General features: G+C 38.2%; 1 protein-coding gene across 2 annotated transcripts in view; it reads left to right on the plus strand.

Annotated features, from left to right (window-relative positions):
• Nucleotides 1–626: 626 nt before the first annotated feature.
• Nucleotides 627–19857, plus strand: part of rgl2 (ral guanine nucleotide dissociation stimulator-like 2) — a 28882-nt gene continuing 9651 nt past the window's right edge. Inside the window, exons 1-11 of one of the 2 annotated variants that reach the window (XM_032558007.1) lie at nt 627–1083; nt 4005–4162; nt 11720–11767; nt 12158–12241; nt 12326–12492; nt 13929–13985; nt 14939–15135; nt 16559–16665; nt 16751–16966; nt 18223–18326; nt 19130–19214. In XM_032558007.1, coding sequence (XP_032413898.1) covers nt 4013–4162; nt 11720–11767; nt 12158–12241; nt 12326–12492; nt 13929–13985; nt 14939–15135; nt 16559–16665; nt 16751–16966; nt 18223–18326; nt 19130–19214 — 1215 coding nt within the window. In that variant the 5' untranslated portion in view covers nt 627–1083; nt 4005–4012. Of the gene's footprint in view, nt 1084–4004; nt 4163–9227; nt 9465–11719; nt 11768–12157; nt 12242–12325; nt 12493–13928; nt 13986–14938; nt 15136–16558; nt 16666–16750; nt 16967–18222; nt 18327–19129; nt 19215–19857 lie in introns of those variants that run through there. The other variant, XM_032558008.1, reaches the window with a different exon arrangement.

The following is a 19857-nucleotide window of genomic DNA, read 5'->3' on the forward strand; positions in this document are numbered from 1 at the left end:
TAATAATAATAATGATAATAAGATTTTTTAAAAAAATATATTTTAATTCACGGAGATGGAAACGATCGAGGGCCAAAGAGGACAGACAGAACATGGATTCAAGTCATTTTTACAGGTTTGACTCAGCTTTAAAGTTTCAAGGTATTAACAAGCCTCTAAATGTTTGAAATATTTTTTATTGCGTCTACATTTTGATTTGTGTTATGAATTACTGAATGGAAAAGGGGCATGACTGTATAACTTAAACTTCCTCATACTCCTTTTCAGACTCACAGTCACCGAACATGTGGTGTATTTACATGTTTGGTGTATTTACATGTACATGAGTAGGCCTATGTATATTTGGTAGCAATGTATTGTATTCACTCTTAACACAATGAAAGTCTTCATTATTATGCTTTGTTGATGAAATGTATGTCTGAAATAAATTATCAGCATCATTTAAATATGTAATAACAACCTGACCATAACCTTTAAATCTATCTGATAAAAGTTCAGGGTGCTTCAGGGCGCCTTGTTGTGGTAACACACACAGAGCGTGTTTACAGTGTACGTGGCGTGCGCGCCGGTCGGCGGTGCGTAAAGCGCGTCCGCGTCGCGTCTCTCAGCTGCTCCAACTCCCTGGCTGAGCGGCACACCGTCTGCGGAGCGTTGTGTGCGGTGTCCGGCTCACACCGCCGCTGTGAGCCACCCAGAGAGACGGATCTGTTACTAGAGCGCAGAGAGCTGAACGCATCCAGGAACTGCGACGTTAGGGGGAGCAGCAGCGGCTGCGGCAGGAGGAGGAGGAGGAGGAGGAAGAAGAGGAGGAGGAGAGAGTTTGCTGCCACACCAAAGTGCGTTATCAGCTGCTGAAGGCTGGACAGACGCGAGGTGTGGGGGACGCTGATAGAGAGGGGGAGACTCTTTGGAGGGCGTAGAGGTGAGGTAAGGGACGGAAACTCCCTCCTGGTTGTCGGCGGTGACCGTGGCACCGATGGGCGCGACTTCCCCCAGCCGAGCCGCCGTTCTTTACCCGGCAGCGGTCCTCAGATGCTGCCTCTGATCCGCCTGACAGTTGGATAAGTGGCGACCCAGCTCTCAGTGAGTTCACCCATAGCTGCCTCGATCTGTGTTTCTCTGTTTGCCTGTTTTATTCAGACCATCCAGTATCTGAGTCACAGTAGGAAGCAGTTAGTTCTCTGCTGTGTGTTTTAATGGGAGTGTCAGCACGCAGAAACTTTTACCACCCTCATAGCTTCAAGCGTTTCTCTCTGAAGGATCCAGACTGAACATATCTGAAGCATATCTAATGCCTCTTTAGGGTGTGACTTTAGTGTCCAGCTTTATGTGCCTGTGTGTGTGTTTATACCTCAGTCATATGTGGGCTGTTTGCTTTGGTCAGAGCCTCTGAATAGCAGCCTTTCAGACCTCTGCACAGCCGTTGGTGAGAGCACATGCTGCACTGTTGATGCCTTGTTTCCCCTGCAGCCTGTTCCCCCCCATCCCCACCTTCCCACCCCCTTTCATGCAGACTGCAACGCTGCTCTCTTGAGAAACCGAGCAGAATCTTAAATCTTACAGCAAATCCGGGATGATGTAAGACAAAGTGTTGCACAAAGGCAGCTGCATGAGTCGACGAGGAAAGAAGAAGAAAGTTGGGTCTGCTTTATGGAGCTATTTTCTGATCCAGAAGGTTATTATTACCCAGGCTGAGGCCGATGCAGTCTTTTACATTCATAAAAATGATTCTGTATGTCTTCCTCGGGAGAACAGTCAAAGGGTTTTACACAGCATGCAGAATCAAAACCTTTTAAGCTAAAATCACAACACAAGAGTATTCATCAGCTTTTACATTATCAACTAGGACATCTCTATCCCTCCTACACCTTTCTTCCTCAAACAGTGTTTACGCGATGTCTATCTTCACCTCAAATACCGAAGAGGGGAAAGGGAAATGGAAGGAAAGGTTGCTATGCAAATCAAGGCCTGCCTTCCGGGACAGTGACTGAGTTAAACAAATGAGTCAAGGCCTGCTGCCCATCACTAACTCCACTGTTTCTGTTTCTTTCATCGGAAATGTCCTTAAAAGTTACTGAATTGCTTCATAACCCTTTCAGCTCAGACTTTGTTCTAGAGCTCAACTTGGTTTTACATGTAAAATGTAAAAGAACAGAACTCTAATACAGCGTCTTAGTTCCTGATTAATACAGATTTAAACGCAAGAAGCATTTAAATGTCATGATAACAGATTTTGCTGGATCATAAATTATCCCAATAAACAATAACTATTGTTATTTTGAGACCATTTTCAAGTAAAATATTGATAATTACGTAATAATGCATGTTTGCCTTTTCAAAGTGCATAAACATCAGTTTTGTGAAGGACACTTAACACTAGAAGTGGAAGATATCCTAAACAATAAATAAAAGTCACAAACAACTGAAAAAGTTAAATAAAAACTATGAATCATCAGAATGGAAATGATCAAGCTCATTTAAAGTTATCATTCAATTAAATTATTAATTGCTTACTGCAACAAGCAGTTAATATTCAAGGAATTCTTGCTTCAACAGTGTTTGAACCGAACTTCTTTTTTTTGCCTTCCCGAGCTTCGCTTGAACCTAGCAGACTACGTTCCAGCGCTATTTCAATCCTGGTTCTACTTGAACACTACTGAAGAAGCTTCATTTTTCTACGTTTTCTTTTTGTTAAAAAAAGCAAGCAAATATTATATTTTGCTTTTTTTTTTTGAAAAGCAAAATAGAATAATTACTGATAATTTTTTTGGTGTCCCTTATAATTGAAGCCATAACTCAATGATTTGGTCTATTTATGTGATAAGGTCAAATTTTTAAGTGTTAATGTTTTAAAACAAGGCAAAATCAGAAAGAAAAGTGAAAATACTAAAATAAATAGTTCTACTTTTCTGTCTCCTTGTCATCCCCTATAATAGAAACAAGCTTCAGTTTGAATCCTAATGCATCCTCATAGATACACTATAGACCTTGGCTGCTAACTGCTTTTTTAGCATTTTATTTTTCTCACAGTTTCTGTATATAAATGCAAAATATTTATATGAATAAACAGTGTTTTAATACTTGTTATATACACATTTAAATAAACATTAAAAAGTACTAGTTGTGTGAGTGATTAAATGTGGAAAAACAACGTAAACAACAAATATTAGCAATAAAATTAACAGAGTTTACTTACTAAAGTTGCAAGTAGCAGCCATCTTGAAATTCTAACTGGAGGTACTCAAAGTTTCTCCCACTTTCTGAGTGGATGTCAAACTTTAGGTGGTGTTCTTACAACTAGGAACTCAGATATTTCCATTTCCTGGCACTACTGTGAACGCACCACAAAAAAAAGTTCCTTTTTGCCATGCTGTTGTTTCTAGAAATGTTATGATGTAACATTACAGCTGAAATTCACAGGAAACCTGGTGGAAAATAACTGGAATTACTTTATAATCGCAGTGTTTTCAAAATATTGCAAATTGGTTTTCTACATGAAGATAGGCAAAGGATTGTTCACCTCCACAATTTTCACAGTTGGTTGTTTTGTTTTTAAGCAGGGATGTAAATTATTTGCTGATCCAGACTTGAAAAAGATACTTTTCTGACAAATGTCAAACTAAGTATGCCTTGGACTGCTGTGTTCCTGGCAACTCAGATAATGTAATTCTGTATTTGCATGCCAAATAGGCTTAGCACATGACCCTGTTGCACTCCTCCCCTGTGCTTGTGCTCTATTTAAATCAGGAATGGTAAAGGAAGAGCTCTTGTGTGCATTAGTGTGAAACCCAAACAGACTTCTTCCAACATACAGGTTTCAATATGTAGGCAATTATTGTCATAAGATGCAAATAATTTGGGAAGGTCATAATCAATGGACTTCGTAACTTCAAAAGAAGTTCTTTCGAAGTTACGTTTAGCAATAGATTCGTGTTTAGGTGTTTATGATCTAAGTAAAAGGTTGACCATTTACTTGCTTTGTGTTTTCTTCCTGTCTGTGGCAGCCGGCACCATGCTCCACCGTAACCTGCGAATAGGTGGCTATAACCTGCCGGGGGTGGAGTCCAGCGAGGTGCCTCTCATTGGCTACCGGCCCTTATCTCCTGACGGGGGAACCCCAAGCAGCCAGTCAGGGAGGAGCGAAAATCTGGAAAATTCACAGGTAAGTTTGTTTTTCTCCACATGCAGCGTGTAGCAGAACTTTGTGAAGGGAAGTTGGCGCAGACGCCACGGCTCAGTTCTGTGAACACATTCATGGCGTTTATAAACCATGAATGATACTTCCGATATCATCTGTTCTCCGAGGTTCACACATTAAAGCGATTTACACACTGTAGGCTCATTTTGCTTCATCACAACTAACAGCATTCAGAGCAGTGTCACATGAAACCGCATGATCTGTGTTTAGTGTTTAGTTTGTTGAATAAACATCAGATGCCTGGTTTTCAGAAAACAGAGGAAATAAAGCCAATGTGACGTACATAAAGGGAGTGTATGTGTACATAACCTGCTGCTTTTCTGCCATGGTTCAGCAGAAAAATCATACATTTAATCTACTCCACAGGTATTAGTCATGAAAAGATGTAATACATTTCCAAACACAGTTCACAATTTATAATCTGAATGCTGATTTTGAGAATATAACGTCTTATTTAAACAGTGCATCCAAGCAGTCCTGTGCAGATATTGCACACACTAACTAAATTATTCAAATAATTTTCAATTGTCAGTTATTTTTTATGCTAATTTCTTTTTTTTAAAATAGTTAATAATAATTTTAAACAATCTCTTAGAGGCTACCTGGTTGGTGTTTGACAAGAATCTGTGAAAACTACTTCAATAAACTAATCTATTATGTTTAATGCAAATCAGCAAATATTTGCAAAAATCTGTAAAATATTCAGAGACAATTTATCATCATCATTATTGACATGAACACTTACTGTTGGGCTGCCTCAGAACTGTACAGTATTAGCATTTTGTCAACTTCTTTGACTTTTGTTTACCAAAATACTCTAAAACTAATTAGCTTTAGCACTTTTCTCTGTTGTAATGATTGTTAGCATAACTGGATAATAATTAGCATAATTGACAAATCCCTTTGTTTTCTTGGCAACAGATTTATGTGAGCAACAGTAGTTGGTATCATTGTGTTGTTGTTCAAGCAACTCAGTCTTTAAGCAGTTCAGAGTTTAGTAATTCAGGATTTGCTAAATGTGAACAGGAGCGTTCAGCTCTGTTAATGTTTAGTGGGAGTTAGTGAGGCCTGAACAGATGGTTTCACCGTGATTTTCACATAGTCGGATCAGATGTTGTTTTCTGACTTGTATTTTCACAAATAACCACAAGGCTGGAAACCTTTTATCCCGACTCTTTTCTGTACAACAGATGACCTGCTTGTGGTTCTATTGTTTAACTTCATCCTGAACTTTTGAGAAACTCCTTTAAATTTCTTGACTCTCTAAAATGATCACATTTCTTCTCATGTCACAAGTTAACTGCTGGGCTTCAGTGAATAATGCATGCTGTGGTTTGACCAGCTGAGGCAATGCACACCTGCTCTCACCATGAACGCTATCCAGTTTCCCAGTCTGTCTCCAAGGACATTCAGTAAAGTGGAATCCAATACAGGCCTTTTACTCATACTTTAATGAGGGAAACTTGGATATCTGAGTCAGGAGCGATAACCTCTGGTGAATAACGAAGCTTGCCGATTGATTATAAAATGGTTATTATACCAAACAAAAACAGAAAAAACATGTTTGTGCTCCAACAAATGATTGAACAGCTGAGAATAGAAAATGTTCTTGTTACAAGATTGGACCAAATGCAGCAACTGTAGCTGAAAGCAGAAGCTTATATACATATAAAAAGGGCTTATATACACTTTTTATGTTTTTGTTAGGAAAATGATTTCTAGTTCTAAAGTGCCAGAAAATGAGAGATAACTGTGAGTTTCCTTTTCTTACAGAAGTTTCCACAATGGGATTAGTCCCATTGTCAGGGTTTTTGTGATGGCCTCTCCAACACACTGACCAACATGAGCCCAAACTTCCTTAGTGATTTTTCTCCCTCTTTCAGCAAAGTAACCACACAACATAATGCTGCCACTCCCATACTTTACTATTGGGTTGATAATGTCAGACCTGCAAACTTTGGCCCTTTTTTTTCTCAAAATCATCAGACCACAGAATATATATCCAAAACTTATGGCATTTGTCCGTCAGTGAAATTTACAAGATGCCCCTTTGAATTGATGGATTCTTTCTCTCTGAGTTGCCTTTCCAATTGGTTGATTGAAGAATTCATTTTACCGTGGACAGTAAAATCTCCTTATCAGCTTCAGTCAGCATCTTTATCATGCTCTTCAGAAGGCGTGTAATTGTATCCGACGATGAACCAAACTACGAGATATTTTGTATTTTTTTTTGTTTTCCCATGATGTTGCAAAAGGAAACAATGTGATTGTGGTGTTGCCTTAAAATACATACTTTCAGTATTAACCTGTCAGAAGCTTAAAAAGTCATCTGTGCTTTCAACAATGGTTTGAAGGCATGACAATCTGTATTTGTCTCTTTTTTGTTGCTATTTTTGAAAATTATCCCCTGGAAGCAGCATAATCCAGCTAAAGGATGTTTATTTAGTTTTCAGATTCAGAGAATTGTGGGGAAATTATTGTACTTGTTTTACCTTGCAGAAGTGAACAGACCTGTTCCTATAGCCGGTTTCTAAAATGCAATGCAAATATTTTTATTTCAGAGGATAGCTGTTGTATACCGTCATGCCAGTCATTCGGAAAAGTGTCATATTCCAGTTCCAAGCTTCCCTAGTTAAAGTATTATAAACAGAAAGTGTAACAATAGATTCAGTCATGCTTGCACATTTTTCAGTGTTGCATTAAACCTTAATTTGCTCCTTTACTAATATTTCTAAATGTAATCAGGACTGAAGAATATAACTTGTTTGCCTTGAGTATGCAAGAGTTTTACTTGAAAGGCCTTAGATAACAGCCACCATGGGAATGAATAGATGAAAGCGTGCAAAGAGGAGCAAAGAGAAAGATAGGAAGGAAGAGGTCTGGTTTGTGGAACACTCAAAAAAACCAAAAAAACAATGGTTATCTTTAAATAAAGCCTCCAGAAGCATTTATGACCTCAGGTTTGGACAAACAGTTTAAAATATTCACAGAAAGTTAACCAGGAGGCTTTTAAGTGAGGAAAAATGGTGGAACTATTTTATTTTTTGGAGGTTGGAGTCTCCTGGGACGTGGTGAAAGATTAAAAGAGAGATTTTTCTTCCCTCATTTGGTGCTGTTTAATAAATGACGCTGTTTAGGAGAAGCTAAAGCAGCTTTAGTTTTGATGGAAGGAGAAAGGAAGAGAAATAGCTTCTCAACACAGCAGCATGTCCTGCTTCCTGTGTTTGTTTCCACTTATTATGTGCTTCCTGTATGTAACCGGGGGAACTGAAGGAACTTTAAGAATAAAGAGAGCAAAGGACTCCAAAAGTAGATCCGATCTGACAAACAGTATAAACACAGTGGATGCTTTTTTTTTTTTCAATAAACCCAAGAGATGAAAAGCTGCAAAGTACTTTAAAAACACTTCGATTCATGTGATTCTCAGCAGCCTGTGTTCACAACTCTTATTCACAAGTAGTTGTTGAAAAGTCAACAACTAAACAAAGAAGAAAAAGGTTCTGCTTTAACTGACACACATTTAGTCAGACTTCAGAAGACTGGTGCTCCGCTGGAAATGATTTAATTTCTCAAAAATCCGAAGAGGTTTTAGAAGCAGCATCTGGATAAAGACGACTTTGCAGAGGCTAGTTTCCTTTGAGGTAAATGCAGACCGGAACGACTTTACTTCAGATAGGAATACACAGCTGGGTTACAGTAGTTTTAGATTTTTCATACTTCTGTTCATTTTTAGTGACAGAACTCAAAAGGTGAAATATTATATTATGATTATGTATACATCGATTGGGTAATGAATGCTTAACAGAAGGTACCATTTTCAAAAAATGTATTCAATTATTGTTGTGAAGTTTTCGCTCCAGTTTTGCTGTCGCCATTTTGCAGACTAGCATAAGCACCACCAGGAGGAGGACTGATCAATAAAAATGTCTTTTATTTTTATGTTGTAAACATAAAAATAAAACATCAGTTTGAAAGGCTAATAAATATATTCATAAACACAAAACCGAAGGATATTATCTGCATAATTTCAGTATATTGTAGTTAGTTTTTATGAAATCACAATATATTTCCTTTTAGTTAAATTACCGTTTTTATTTATTTTAGTTAAGGAAAATGTTTTCTCAATTGAAGTTTCACTTATTTGGTTGGTTTTATTTAACTATAATAACCTTGCCACACCGTTGTTCAGGCTATTGGCCTGCAATAAGAAGGTCTTGGGTTTGAATCCTGACCTTGGGTTTTTCTGTCTGGCGTTTATTTGAATGGCTTTGGAAGTCCAAAGCTATCCATGAGAGGCTGATTAGCCTTTCTAAATTGTCCTAAAGCATGAGTGTGGATGTTTTCCCAGTGTTTACGCCGCCTCTCGTCTGTAACCCTGCAACGATAGGCGGGTGTAGACAGTTGAGTTTTTCAACATTTTCTCTCTTATTCACAGTCTCAGAGTTATAAAAATGGGATATCATGAGTTTTTTTTCCCTCTTTAATGATATAAGCTGCTTAAACAAACATAGCCTCCTTACTAGTACATGTGGAGTTTTTTTTTATAGCTTACAAACACAAGGTTAGCTTTTTTAAATGATAGCATAAGCCTCAGGCGGGTGCTTTGATGAATGTCGCACTGCATTAAAGCGGATACATGGTCCAACTGGTTTATCTACATGGGAAGGTCATCCGTAAGGGAAGCAGAGCAGGGGAGAGGGGGAAGACTGGAAGAGAGGGGGCATTGTTCTGGAAAAAGCTTCAGGGCTTTGTCTCGGCGTGCCCGTGTGTGTGTGTGTGCGTGTAGGGGTGGGTGTTCACTGATGGAGGCCTTTGATTATGTGAATATATTATCCTTTTGATGCAAACATTTTGTATGCATATGTAATATAGGCATGTAGAAAAAAAGGAATTCACTTTAACTGCTTTATGGATACCTGCATGTTCTTAAAGTGTTGCGGAGTGTGTGTGTGTGTGTGGGTGTGGGCGTGGGAGGGGGTGTGTTTGTGTGTGTAATGGGTGTGTCCATATGATGCCTCCTGCCGGGGGCCGGACTTGACTTGAGTCCTGCTTCAGGTGTGTAACAAAGCCTGGCGTTGTGTGTGTAGAGAGGCATGCTTTACTGAGATAAACCTACAGAAATCGGTTTGGATTCTGAGGATTTCTGGAAACGAGGGGAGCGCAGATGAAAAGGGAAGGAGAAAATGGGAGAAATGTTCACGGCTTTATCCTGAAGATTTCCAGGAAGCTTAAGGATTCCTACCTGCCTGTACTTGCCCGGGACGAGGTAACTGCTGTGACAGTTTTCTCTTTTGCTCTCGGTGTGCATATGTGCTGAGTTCATAGGAAAAGACAGAAATTTCGGCAGGTTTGTCCAGAACTGGTTGAGATAAAATCCAGAGGTGGATCAACATGTTTGTTTCTAATGCCCTTTGAATGTAAGGAGCGTCCACTGACCTTCGGACGATCCAAGTTCTGGCAACGTGAGAGAGGCCACTGGAGGTTAAATGGGTTTATTATGATTAATTAAGCCATAAACCTGATGTGGGTCAGACCATATGTCTCTCCTGCTTGCTGTGAACGTGGACACTAAGCTCGCTCTGGGATCTTGAACTTGCCTTTCCAAGTGCTAACTTGAGTTGGATCTTTGGGATTTTATATTTGGAAAATAAAACTTGCTTTTGTCAAAGTTTAGGGAATGTAAGGATTTTTGGTGTTTTTCTCATCAGAGTGTGTCTCCAAGGTGTTTCCATTGTGTTATAGAAATCATAACCGTTGACTCACAGCCACTCAGTCAGAGCAAGTAGTCTGAAGATTGCACCCAGTGCTTGGCTCTTGCACAACATAAATAAACTCCAATATTGGTTGATGTGGCAGTTAAATGTTGTAATCTAAATACAACCAACAATACAGAAAGATCATTTTCATAATTTTAAACGCTTTCATTCTGAAAATTGGGATAAAAATCCTCTTTATTTGCTCACTTGCATGGGTTTTATGTGCTTTTCAGTAAAAAGCGGTCTCTTATTTATGTGCAGAAATGTAAAAGAAAAGAAGGGATGAAAGAAAGAGACTGCTGTTTCTGTTTGAAGATATAAAAGAAAAAGGTTTTGTAAAACTTTGAGGGTTGTACGATAAATAACTACAAAATATTATCCGAACATGTTTATTCATTTTTAAAACATGATTTATCTGTAACGTACCTTCAGATAATGTGATGCACTACCACTTGTGCAGTTTGTGTTAAGTAATAGGTCATCTGCCTCTTATCGCTCTGTCTGTTTTGGCAGTATTCAAATGTCTCTGGAGAGCAGCTGCACATATCACACTTCTTTTCTCTTTGAGAGAGAGATGTGACTCATTAGCTCTGTGCAACCTGAGTTCGACTGCAGGATCCTGCAACCCAAGAGCCGTGTGTGTGTGTGAGTGTGATAAGCCTGAGCGTTAATGCTGCAGAGGCAGGTTTCTGTGTATTGACCATACTGGACTGGAGCTGATTAGAAAGGTTGTCTGCATGTGATAGCATGTGAGTCATTATTTGTTTTTGGGGTATTTTTTTAGGTGTTTTACTGGCTGGTTTCCAGCAACAAGAATGACAAGAAATATTACTTGCATGCGAACTTGCATTATTAGGCCAATACCCATGTAATTATTTAAAATAGTCTCAAAACAACAATATTATTGTTTACTGCAATAATTATTTGTTATAAAATTTGTTATTATGACTTTCCTAATTCCTCCATGAAACATAATAGAAAATTACAATGAAGAATGTTGAGCATTTTGTGAAGTACTGTTCTCGGATCAGTTTTACAAATAAGGAAATAAACTTTTTATCAATAGCAGGATTTTGAAAGGATTGTGTCTATTTTGAAGGAAGAATCTTGGACTGGACCAGCTTATGATGCCAGATTTTGATAATTACTGAAGCTTTACTCTTGCTAAAACAACTTTTTTCAGGTAATTTAATGACTTTTTACATTGGATCTTTATCTCACTAATATTATGATTGTCATAATAATATAACTTTATTCTTGTAATTTAAATCAAATCCTAGTGTGGCTTTAGTACTCTCTGATATCATAAAGTATTTGATATGACTGAATATTTAGTCAGGCTGCTTGAAGTTTAAAACGAAGTTTCCTTACTGAGAGAGTTGACGGTCACTTATTTTGTTTGCACACTGTGGTTGACACCGCAACCAGAATATTTCAGATGAGTTGAATTTGAGTTTCTTGTAGTCAAGAGGATGTTGTAGGAGCCTTCCTTCATCCTGCTGACTGACAGTGCACAGCAACAGGCACAAACTGCAGAAAGCTTCAGTAATTTTGGCTCTTCTTCTGGAATCTCTAACAAAACTATTCTTCAAATCTGAGAAATGTCATCTGTTTCAAAGGCCTAACCTTTTAAAACATTTAAAACTTTGATCTCCACTTCTATTCTGCCCTTTTGTCATTATTTTTCAAAAATATTTTCTAGATTTTACCATCCAAAAGCCTTCAAATATGAAACCTCATGATGCGATTTGTTTTGTCTTCTTAGGCGGAGTCCTCACCCATGAAGACTACCTGGTACTGTCCTCTGGATTTGGTAAGAATGGCCGGATTTGGCGCCGCAGCTTGCACTCTGGGGTCTGTGAGTTAGTAGGGCAGCAAAATGGGGTAACTGTGTCAGGGACTTTCCCTCAGGCTAAACCAGGGTCGCTTTAGCTACATGTAGGAAATGAGTTCAAAGATGTGTGCACTGTTTTCATTACACATGGGGGGCATTTGTCCAGAATAAACACTGCAGAGTGTTTAGTTTGAAGGTAAAAACAAGAAATCATCTCCTTATTTTTATCCAAACAAAAGAAAGAGTTTCAGAAGACTTTGAGAATTAATCAGTTTAAAGGATCAAAACAAAGTCTGGCTGACTGGAAGCAGAGTGTAGATAAATTACATAGATAAATCTGCTTTTCTTCACATTTTCCCTGCTTTACAGTCCACTGTGGTGGAGGAGGAAGAGGAAGGGGTTGTCTACACGGTTGTGGTCAAACAGCAGCATGCTGGCCCTAACAATCCAGTGGTAAGCTACTTTAAATTTGACTCTGTTTCAGAAAACTCTGCAGGCATGTCAAGTGTCTTCTTCTCTCTTCCTGTTGACTTCCAGTCAAACGTTTCCCGTTCCCAGTGCGTGAAAGCTGGAACGGAAGAGAAGCTGGTGCTCCACCTCCTCCACTCTTTCTTACTGGGAGATTCCTCCTTCATCTCCATCTTCCTCTCCACCTATCGGTCCTTCACCTCCACAGAGAGAGTGCTGGACATCCTCATTGACAGGTAGGTAACTGTCAAAGTCGAGGATTAAAAATAGAGTATTATTGCAGTTCCTATTGCAGCAACTGAAGCTGCTTCCTGTCTGGTCGGCTGTGCTGCCTGAATTAGTCTGATCCTGTCTGGTAGGACTTTTACTCCTCTGGGACAAGGGACTGTTTATTCTGTGTTGAATGAGAGGAAAAACATCCGACCATAAATACACACTAATGGTTCTCAGCACAAAGAAAAATGACACATTTGTTCTGCTCTGATTCCTAGAGGAATATTTCCTCAACATTCTTTTTCCTGGTATTTTCTCTACCCCTTGATTTATACTGCCTCCTTGGCACTTCTTCAATAAGCGAGAAATACTTTAAGTTCTCGTAAATTCCTCTCATGCAGACAAAATTTAGGTTGCAGTAGTCATGCAACATACTCTGGTTTGCATGCAAATTCAATCAGATATTGTAAATGTATTTGTAATTTATAAAACCTGAAAACTCTTTCTAAAGTCATTGAGACATTGCATGGAGTTCCTTACTGCTTTTTTAAAACCTATATCAGTCCAGTGTCTCTTAGAAATGCAGTTGTTGAGCATTTTTCTCAAGGATAAGTTTAAGTGAGAGATCCTTTAGGGTGCATCAAGAGTGCAGTGAGATTTTTAATATTTGTAAAAAAGCATAACAGCTCCCTGACTGTTTTGAATGTGCAAAAGATGGTGGTGCTTTATAATCTACATGATATCATACAATGGTACTTAGTGCTGTGTGAAAAAGGAGGACAATGCTGTTCACATGCTAATGCTAATGCTACAACCTGTTGATGTTGAGGTCAAACCATTCAAACGGTCTGAGATCAGGACCGTTCCTTCTGGAGCAGAGCTCTAACCAGCAGAGAACAGCGCACACCTTCTCCATACATTTCAGATTATTTTGGTATGATTTACCTTGACAGAGCTGGAAGTATCTGTTGTTCGCAGAACTGTGTACATAAACTCCATTAAAATTCCCCCATACTCCCTTTCGCTGGATAGGCTGACAGTAAATGGATTATGAATAAAGATGGACTGAAACTGATGGTAGAGGTGCAGAAGCCTCCCATAGTTTTAGTAAAAATGTATGTTGTGAGGAAACATGCTAGTATAGCTGTAATAGCAGAACTGAAAAACCTTCATGTCGAGTGTTGGAGCTCATTAGGCTAACGTTAGCCTGACCTATTATTTTGGAAATTAGATTCCAATATTTTGATACTGTGGTGTTTGAAATGTCGTTGACACCTTTCACACTGCTGGGCGCTCTTACTTTGGTGTGAAGAGTGACTGGATATCACCACAGTATCGCCACAGGATTGCCTCTTGAATAAGTTTCATTATTGTTGCATTTCCTAGATGAATGTGTTTGCTGCTGAAAGATCTTATTATTTATTTTTGGCTGAATGAACTTTTTATTTCTCGTTCACAGATTAGAGAATCCGCCTGGGGACAGCGAGAGAAGTCAGACAAGACAATCCTTCAACAAGTGAGTAAAAAAAAAAAACCACCTTATGTCTCGTAAACAGAGGCGAGAAACCATGTAACGACTTCTGCTTCTTGCTTCTGCTGTTGAAAGATTGAATTTTTATTTGACTGTTGGTTTTACTTTTGCTTTGAAGTATTAAGGGTTTTCCATAGTTTTGTAATATATTGTAATATGTTTCTGTTACATAAAACCCAGTGAAGTGAGTTAAATTAAATGTGAACATGTGGCTGTTTGTAGTTAGTGAAGCTATTATGGATGTTTTGGTTAACATCTGTCCTTATGGATTTGCCCGATCCTTAAGGACAGATCTATTGAGTCCAGTTCTATGCTTTGTGCTCTGGGCGACATCATGCTGTATTATTTATTTTACATTATATTTAGAATTCCTAATTGCACTTTCTGAACCTTTGGAAAGTAAAAAACATGTAAACCAAGGTAGTCAAACTATTGTTTTTGTGAATTTCAGTCTCTTTATTGTTTATTTTACAGTGTGACCAGGCTTGTGAAGCTGTTTGGTGTATTTAAGTGTATTGTACTGGTAAATATATACTACAGTACATTTGTGTCTGTATTTAAAAGAAAGAAACATTTTAAATGAATTCAGTGTTTTTCTATATGGAATCGGTATCGGTTGATACTAAACCTCAGGTGTCTGTATCGGAAACGAGAGCGATAAAAGGTGCATCCCTACTTTAAACACACTCTTTATTCAAATACAGTCATATTATTTGAATAAAATAAAATTCAAATAACATTTTTAAAACAGGATAGCTTATCCTGTTTTAATCTAAATTACTGACTTTGAAGCCACTATCGTCTAAACCTTGAATATTTTATTTTTCTTTCAACTTTTTTTCCTGCTTCTCACAAGTTATTTTTGGCTCTAAGCAGATTTTAACTAAAGCTAGTAGTCCAGCTGTTTTCCTATCTCCTGTTTCCTCCTGTCCATGCAGAGCAGTGTGTACTGTGTTCAGCACGTGGCTTTCAGAGTATCCTGAAGACTTCAGGAACCTCGGAGATCCCTCTCGTCTGTTGCGTCTGGCTCCTCTGCTGCCTCAGGACTCCTCGTCTGCTGCTGACCTCCGAGCTCGCCTCCTCCGGACGGCCGAGGAGCTCAGTGAGAGAGCCCTGCTCCCCGACAAACACATAGGTCTGTTTTAACTGCTGCTCAAATGACATTCAAAGACATTTTCTTTCCACTTTCAATCACAAATGCAGATAACATAGAAAATGACTGAATATTTTAGACATATTGTCATGGTTTATATTCACTTCTATCATGAATACTAATGGTTTTTCTGTTCCCTCAGTAAAGTTTTATAATGAAAGAATTGGAAGCCGCATCTTCTATAAAGATTTTAAGAAATTTTACAAAACATAACTATTTCCTTGCAAAATACTTGACAGCTCTATCTTTACCTCTCTTCAATTCTCCACAAGGTTTAAAAGATTATTTTGAATGAATAATCTTGTTGACAGTGATTTATTTTGCTGCATGCTAAGCAGCTAATTAACTCAAAATCCTACCTATTCATGCTGTTTGCCAGTAAATCGATCATGTGGCAGCAGCATAGCCTCAAATCCAGCTGGAGCTTTAGTTTGATTGCACAACAGCAGGAGTTTGGGAAACACAACCTAATGAGTTTGATTGTTGTTGTCAGTGAAGCTGGTTTAAGCTCTTCTCAGCATGTAGGTCAGACTTCCTCTACACCCCGGTCCAAATATTTTGCCGCAGGAGAATAATAACGGTTTGGCATTTTTTTACTGAGACTAGCATACATAATCTGAAATGCTAATAAACATTGCTGTCGAATCAACAAAATGGCATCTGGAATAGAGCAACAATAAAAAACAATAAAAGTATTACTGTGTACTGTTTTCACAACTACTGGAATTGGCTAAAATACCAGTGAGCTAGCTAGCTAGCTGCAGGAAATGTTTACATGTTGAAGTGGTAGAACAATTAAAAAAGTTGTCAAATAAATGCTGGTCAAGTGCTTATGTTTTCATAAAGCAGTTATTTTAGAGGATATTAATACTTTTATGTGTTTTTCAGCCTTCAAAAGTAAAAATGTAGAACAAGTTAGTGTTAGCTAGTTTATGGTAGCCTGTAGCCCGGTTACAGGAATCATGACTGTAACTTTGTTATAACTATAATTTTAAGCAAAAGTTGTCAGTTAGAAATGCAAAACATTACACTAGAATAAAATTAAGAAATAAATATTGCCCATAATTAACATAAATACAGTTCTTAAAGTAAAGAATTGATGGATAAAGTAACCTAGTACCAAATTATTCAGCTTGAAATTGTGATGTTTTAAAATCATGTGAAACTTTACAACTGGAATCCAGGCAATGAACGGTCTTTCATCAATATATTTTTTTACTGACTGGAAAATTATTTTGTCATATAAAAAATATGGCTTTATGAATGCAGATAACATTTTACAGTCAGGAACCAGATTTACTTTCCCACGAGAAAACATATTCTCTTTATTTCCCCTGACTGATATCTAAATGTTATATTTCAACTGAATTGTCTGAGGAAATCACTGTTTTGTCTGCCTCTGCAGATCAGAGCAGCTCCAGCAGCTCTCCTGATCCTTCAAAGTTTGAACCCACCAGCGTCCTGGGATTCCTTGCTCCTGTCATCGCTGAGCAGCTCACAAAGATAGAAACTGTGAGTTTGCTTTGTTTTTTAGGATTGAAGAGGCTTATTTTAAAACAAATGTTCATGTTGAGGGATGTTTTAATCTTTCTTCCAGGAGCTTTTTGTCCGTCTGGTGCCGTACCACTGCCTCGGCTCGCTGTGGTCTCAGAGGGACAAGAAGGGCAGGGAGGGCGTTTGTTGGTCTGTCCGGGCCACCGTCCGCCAATTCAACAAGTTGGCCAACGCCGTCTTAGCATCCTGTCTTTGGCCGACGAAGCTGCGCAGCCAGCAGAGAGCACGACTGCTGGAGAAATGGATCAGTGTTGCAGAGGTCAGCGGACTAAAACCTCGACATCAGATCTCCAAACTACGATGGCGCACTAGGAACATTGTAGATAGAAAAAAAGAGTATATTTCTGCCAAAACAACCCTCTGAAATTCTGTGATTAATCACTGAAATTTTCCAGAAATATTTTGAGTTTTCAAAGTTGAAAATTTTTCTAGAAAAATGAACCTAGAAATTTTGAGATTCATCTAAAAAATATTCTAGAATTTTCAAAATTCTTGAGTTTTTTTCTTGCAAATTTGTGACTTTTTGAACTCATAAATTGAATGCATAAATTATTTTTGTATTTTTTTAAATGTGAATTTTATGCCTGCTGTTTTGAACATCATTTTAAAGACGCAGCTCGAACAAAAATGTCTCATAATTTCAATGCTTTTTCTAGAAAATTTCAGCTTTTTTAAAAAAAAAAAAACTAAAAACAAAAATGTTTGACTTTGAAACTCAAGAATGTTCTTGTTTTCTCTAAAAAATTCTGAGATTAATCTAAAAATTTCAGGGTTTTATGGGCAGAAATGTACTCTTTCTTTTTCTTTTCTATTTATAATGGCCCTAACATGTTGCCTTTTCAAAATGTATCATAAAAACACATTATTTTATATTATGGAAGATAAAAAATGTACTTTTTCTAAAAAAAAGTTAGTGTTGGAACATCAGTTGAAGTGTGAAAAGCTTTAAAATATTCCAGTTGTGCCTTTTCACACAACTTGGCTCACATAATCCTCTCACAATAACCCTTTACTCAGGGTAAGGTGTGAAAAATATAAGTGAACTCATTGATAACAGTAGCTGACAGAAAAACAGGTTGTGTAGAAACCTGGTTGTTTGGTTGTTTTCAGGAAAGAAATGCAAAAAGAGAAACTCATCCTGGCTTCTTCTAGAAATACTGAGAGTTTAAAAAGAGCTAGTAACTCTGATTACATTCACTTCCATCTGTGTATTTACATATTTGTGGGTAAATGATGATAAAATATCAAACTTAACTGTAATATTAGTAGCAGTTTGCTGTTGAAAAACCTTTAGGATCAAATACAGCTTGCAGTTTGAATTACAGGAGCAGCTTCTTTAATGAAAAGGTAACTTCCTGTGTTTGTTGGAAATGTGGAGTCATTAACTGAAAGTGTAACTTAATGCAAGATAGACGCTGCAGCACACGCACACACACATCCGAAGGTGTTTTCTGTTGCAGCATGACTTCAAGCAAAGGCCTTTATTCAGCAGTCCTGCTCTGTGTCTTTGAACAGGAATGCAGAGCCAGGAAGAACTTCTCCTCCCTGTACGCCGTCGTGTCGGCGCTGCAGAGCAACCCCATCCACAGGCTGAGGAGGACCTGGCAGGAAACGGACAGGTGTGTGTTAACCAAATTCATCTCGTTAACAGATCATGAGAAATGCTGTTTGTGTAGCTATAGCTGGATTTTCGGGTCGTCGTCTTGCTGGAAAATAAATGTTCTCTGTTGTCGTCGTTCTCTTGCAATCCTCCATGATTTCCAAACATTTTGCTACATTTATTCTACCTTGTGTCTTTACAAGCCTTCTGGGAAGCAGTACCTTAGCTTAGCATGATGCTTCCACCAGTGTTTGATGTCCATCAAACAGAGTCATGTCTGATGACCAAATAACTCCATTTTGGTCTCATCAGACCAAAGAACTTTCTTCCACTTGACCAAAGAGTCTCCCCACGTGACTTTTGGCAAAACTAATCCAGCCTTGATCTGAGTTTTCTTCAACTGTGGCTTTCTAATCGCTACACTTAAAACTTTCATCAACATGTTCTGTTTCTCTGATCTTTGTTCGTTCATCTGAGGCTGAATGAACAAGCCTCAGATGAGGCTTGTTAGATGCTTGTAGCTCATAAAGTTTTTAGAAAATCTATGTGAACATATACTTTCTTAATTAATTGTGAATCTAACATGAAGGAAAGATGAAGGTCAGAATCTGGAGTTGTCTAGTACTCACCAAACCAGTTACTATAAAAATATAGTTTAAATCTCTGTTACTGAATATAAAACTTTTTTCCAGGTTAAATATGCCTTCAGCTTTCTGACACTCTCAGCTGTGCTTGCACAATCTTCCTTTATTACACTTTTGTTACCTTGAATAATTCAAGAATACACATGAATCTTCCACTGACAGTTGTTTTCTTTCGCAGAGAGGCCTTGAGGAGATACGAGGAGCTGGCAGAAATATTCTCAGACAAGGACAACTATTCACAGAGCAGAGAACTCCTGAAGGAGGTGAGTTGTTGTGGGAATAAGGAGCGCATTAATGACAGTGGAAATAAATTACTCTGTGTGCCTGGAAAGCTGAATCATGCTAAAACTGCTGATATAATCTCATCTGCTTCAGTGAGGAATCTGAGCACTCAGGGTCACGGCGCAGCATGAAACTACCCAGTCAATTGTGAATTGATGTGTTTATTTAGAGATTTGCTGTTTGCAGATTGACACGTCAATGATAAAAAGTTAGATCTCAGCAGCTCTTTTTTGTGATGTTCTGAATTCGTTTCAGAGCTATTTTCTTCTGAGATGGGCGCTCCTGGCTGCCGTCTGATGTTTTTACTGCTCATCTTTTCATTGCCTCGCATAAAAATCTTCAAAAGTCCTTATTTTTCTTGTGTCCCTTAATGCGCTTTAGTTGCTACGTGTAAAGTAAATGAATGGAGGTGGGTCAGAAAGCATTGCAGTGATTAACTTAAACTCTGTTTTGGGTCTTTTTGCAACAACAGAGTTTTGCAAATCGCTGTTTGTGTGAATCCCCTGAAGAAACAAACGCTCAGTGCTTTCCCAGCATTTAATATCTGTGTTGGAGATAACATCACAGGAATGGCGAAGCAGCCTCAGTGACGAGGCTGCTTCATTTCTGGTGAAGGCATAAAAA

The sequence above is a fragment of the Xiphophorus hellerii genome, chromosome 3 (genome assembly GCF_003331165.1).
Source record: "Xiphophorus hellerii strain 12219 chromosome 3, Xiphophorus_hellerii-4.1, whole genome shotgun sequence".
In the NCBI taxonomy this organism is placed as follows: domain Eukaryota; kingdom Metazoa; phylum Chordata; class Actinopteri; order Cyprinodontiformes; family Poeciliidae; genus Xiphophorus; species Xiphophorus hellerii.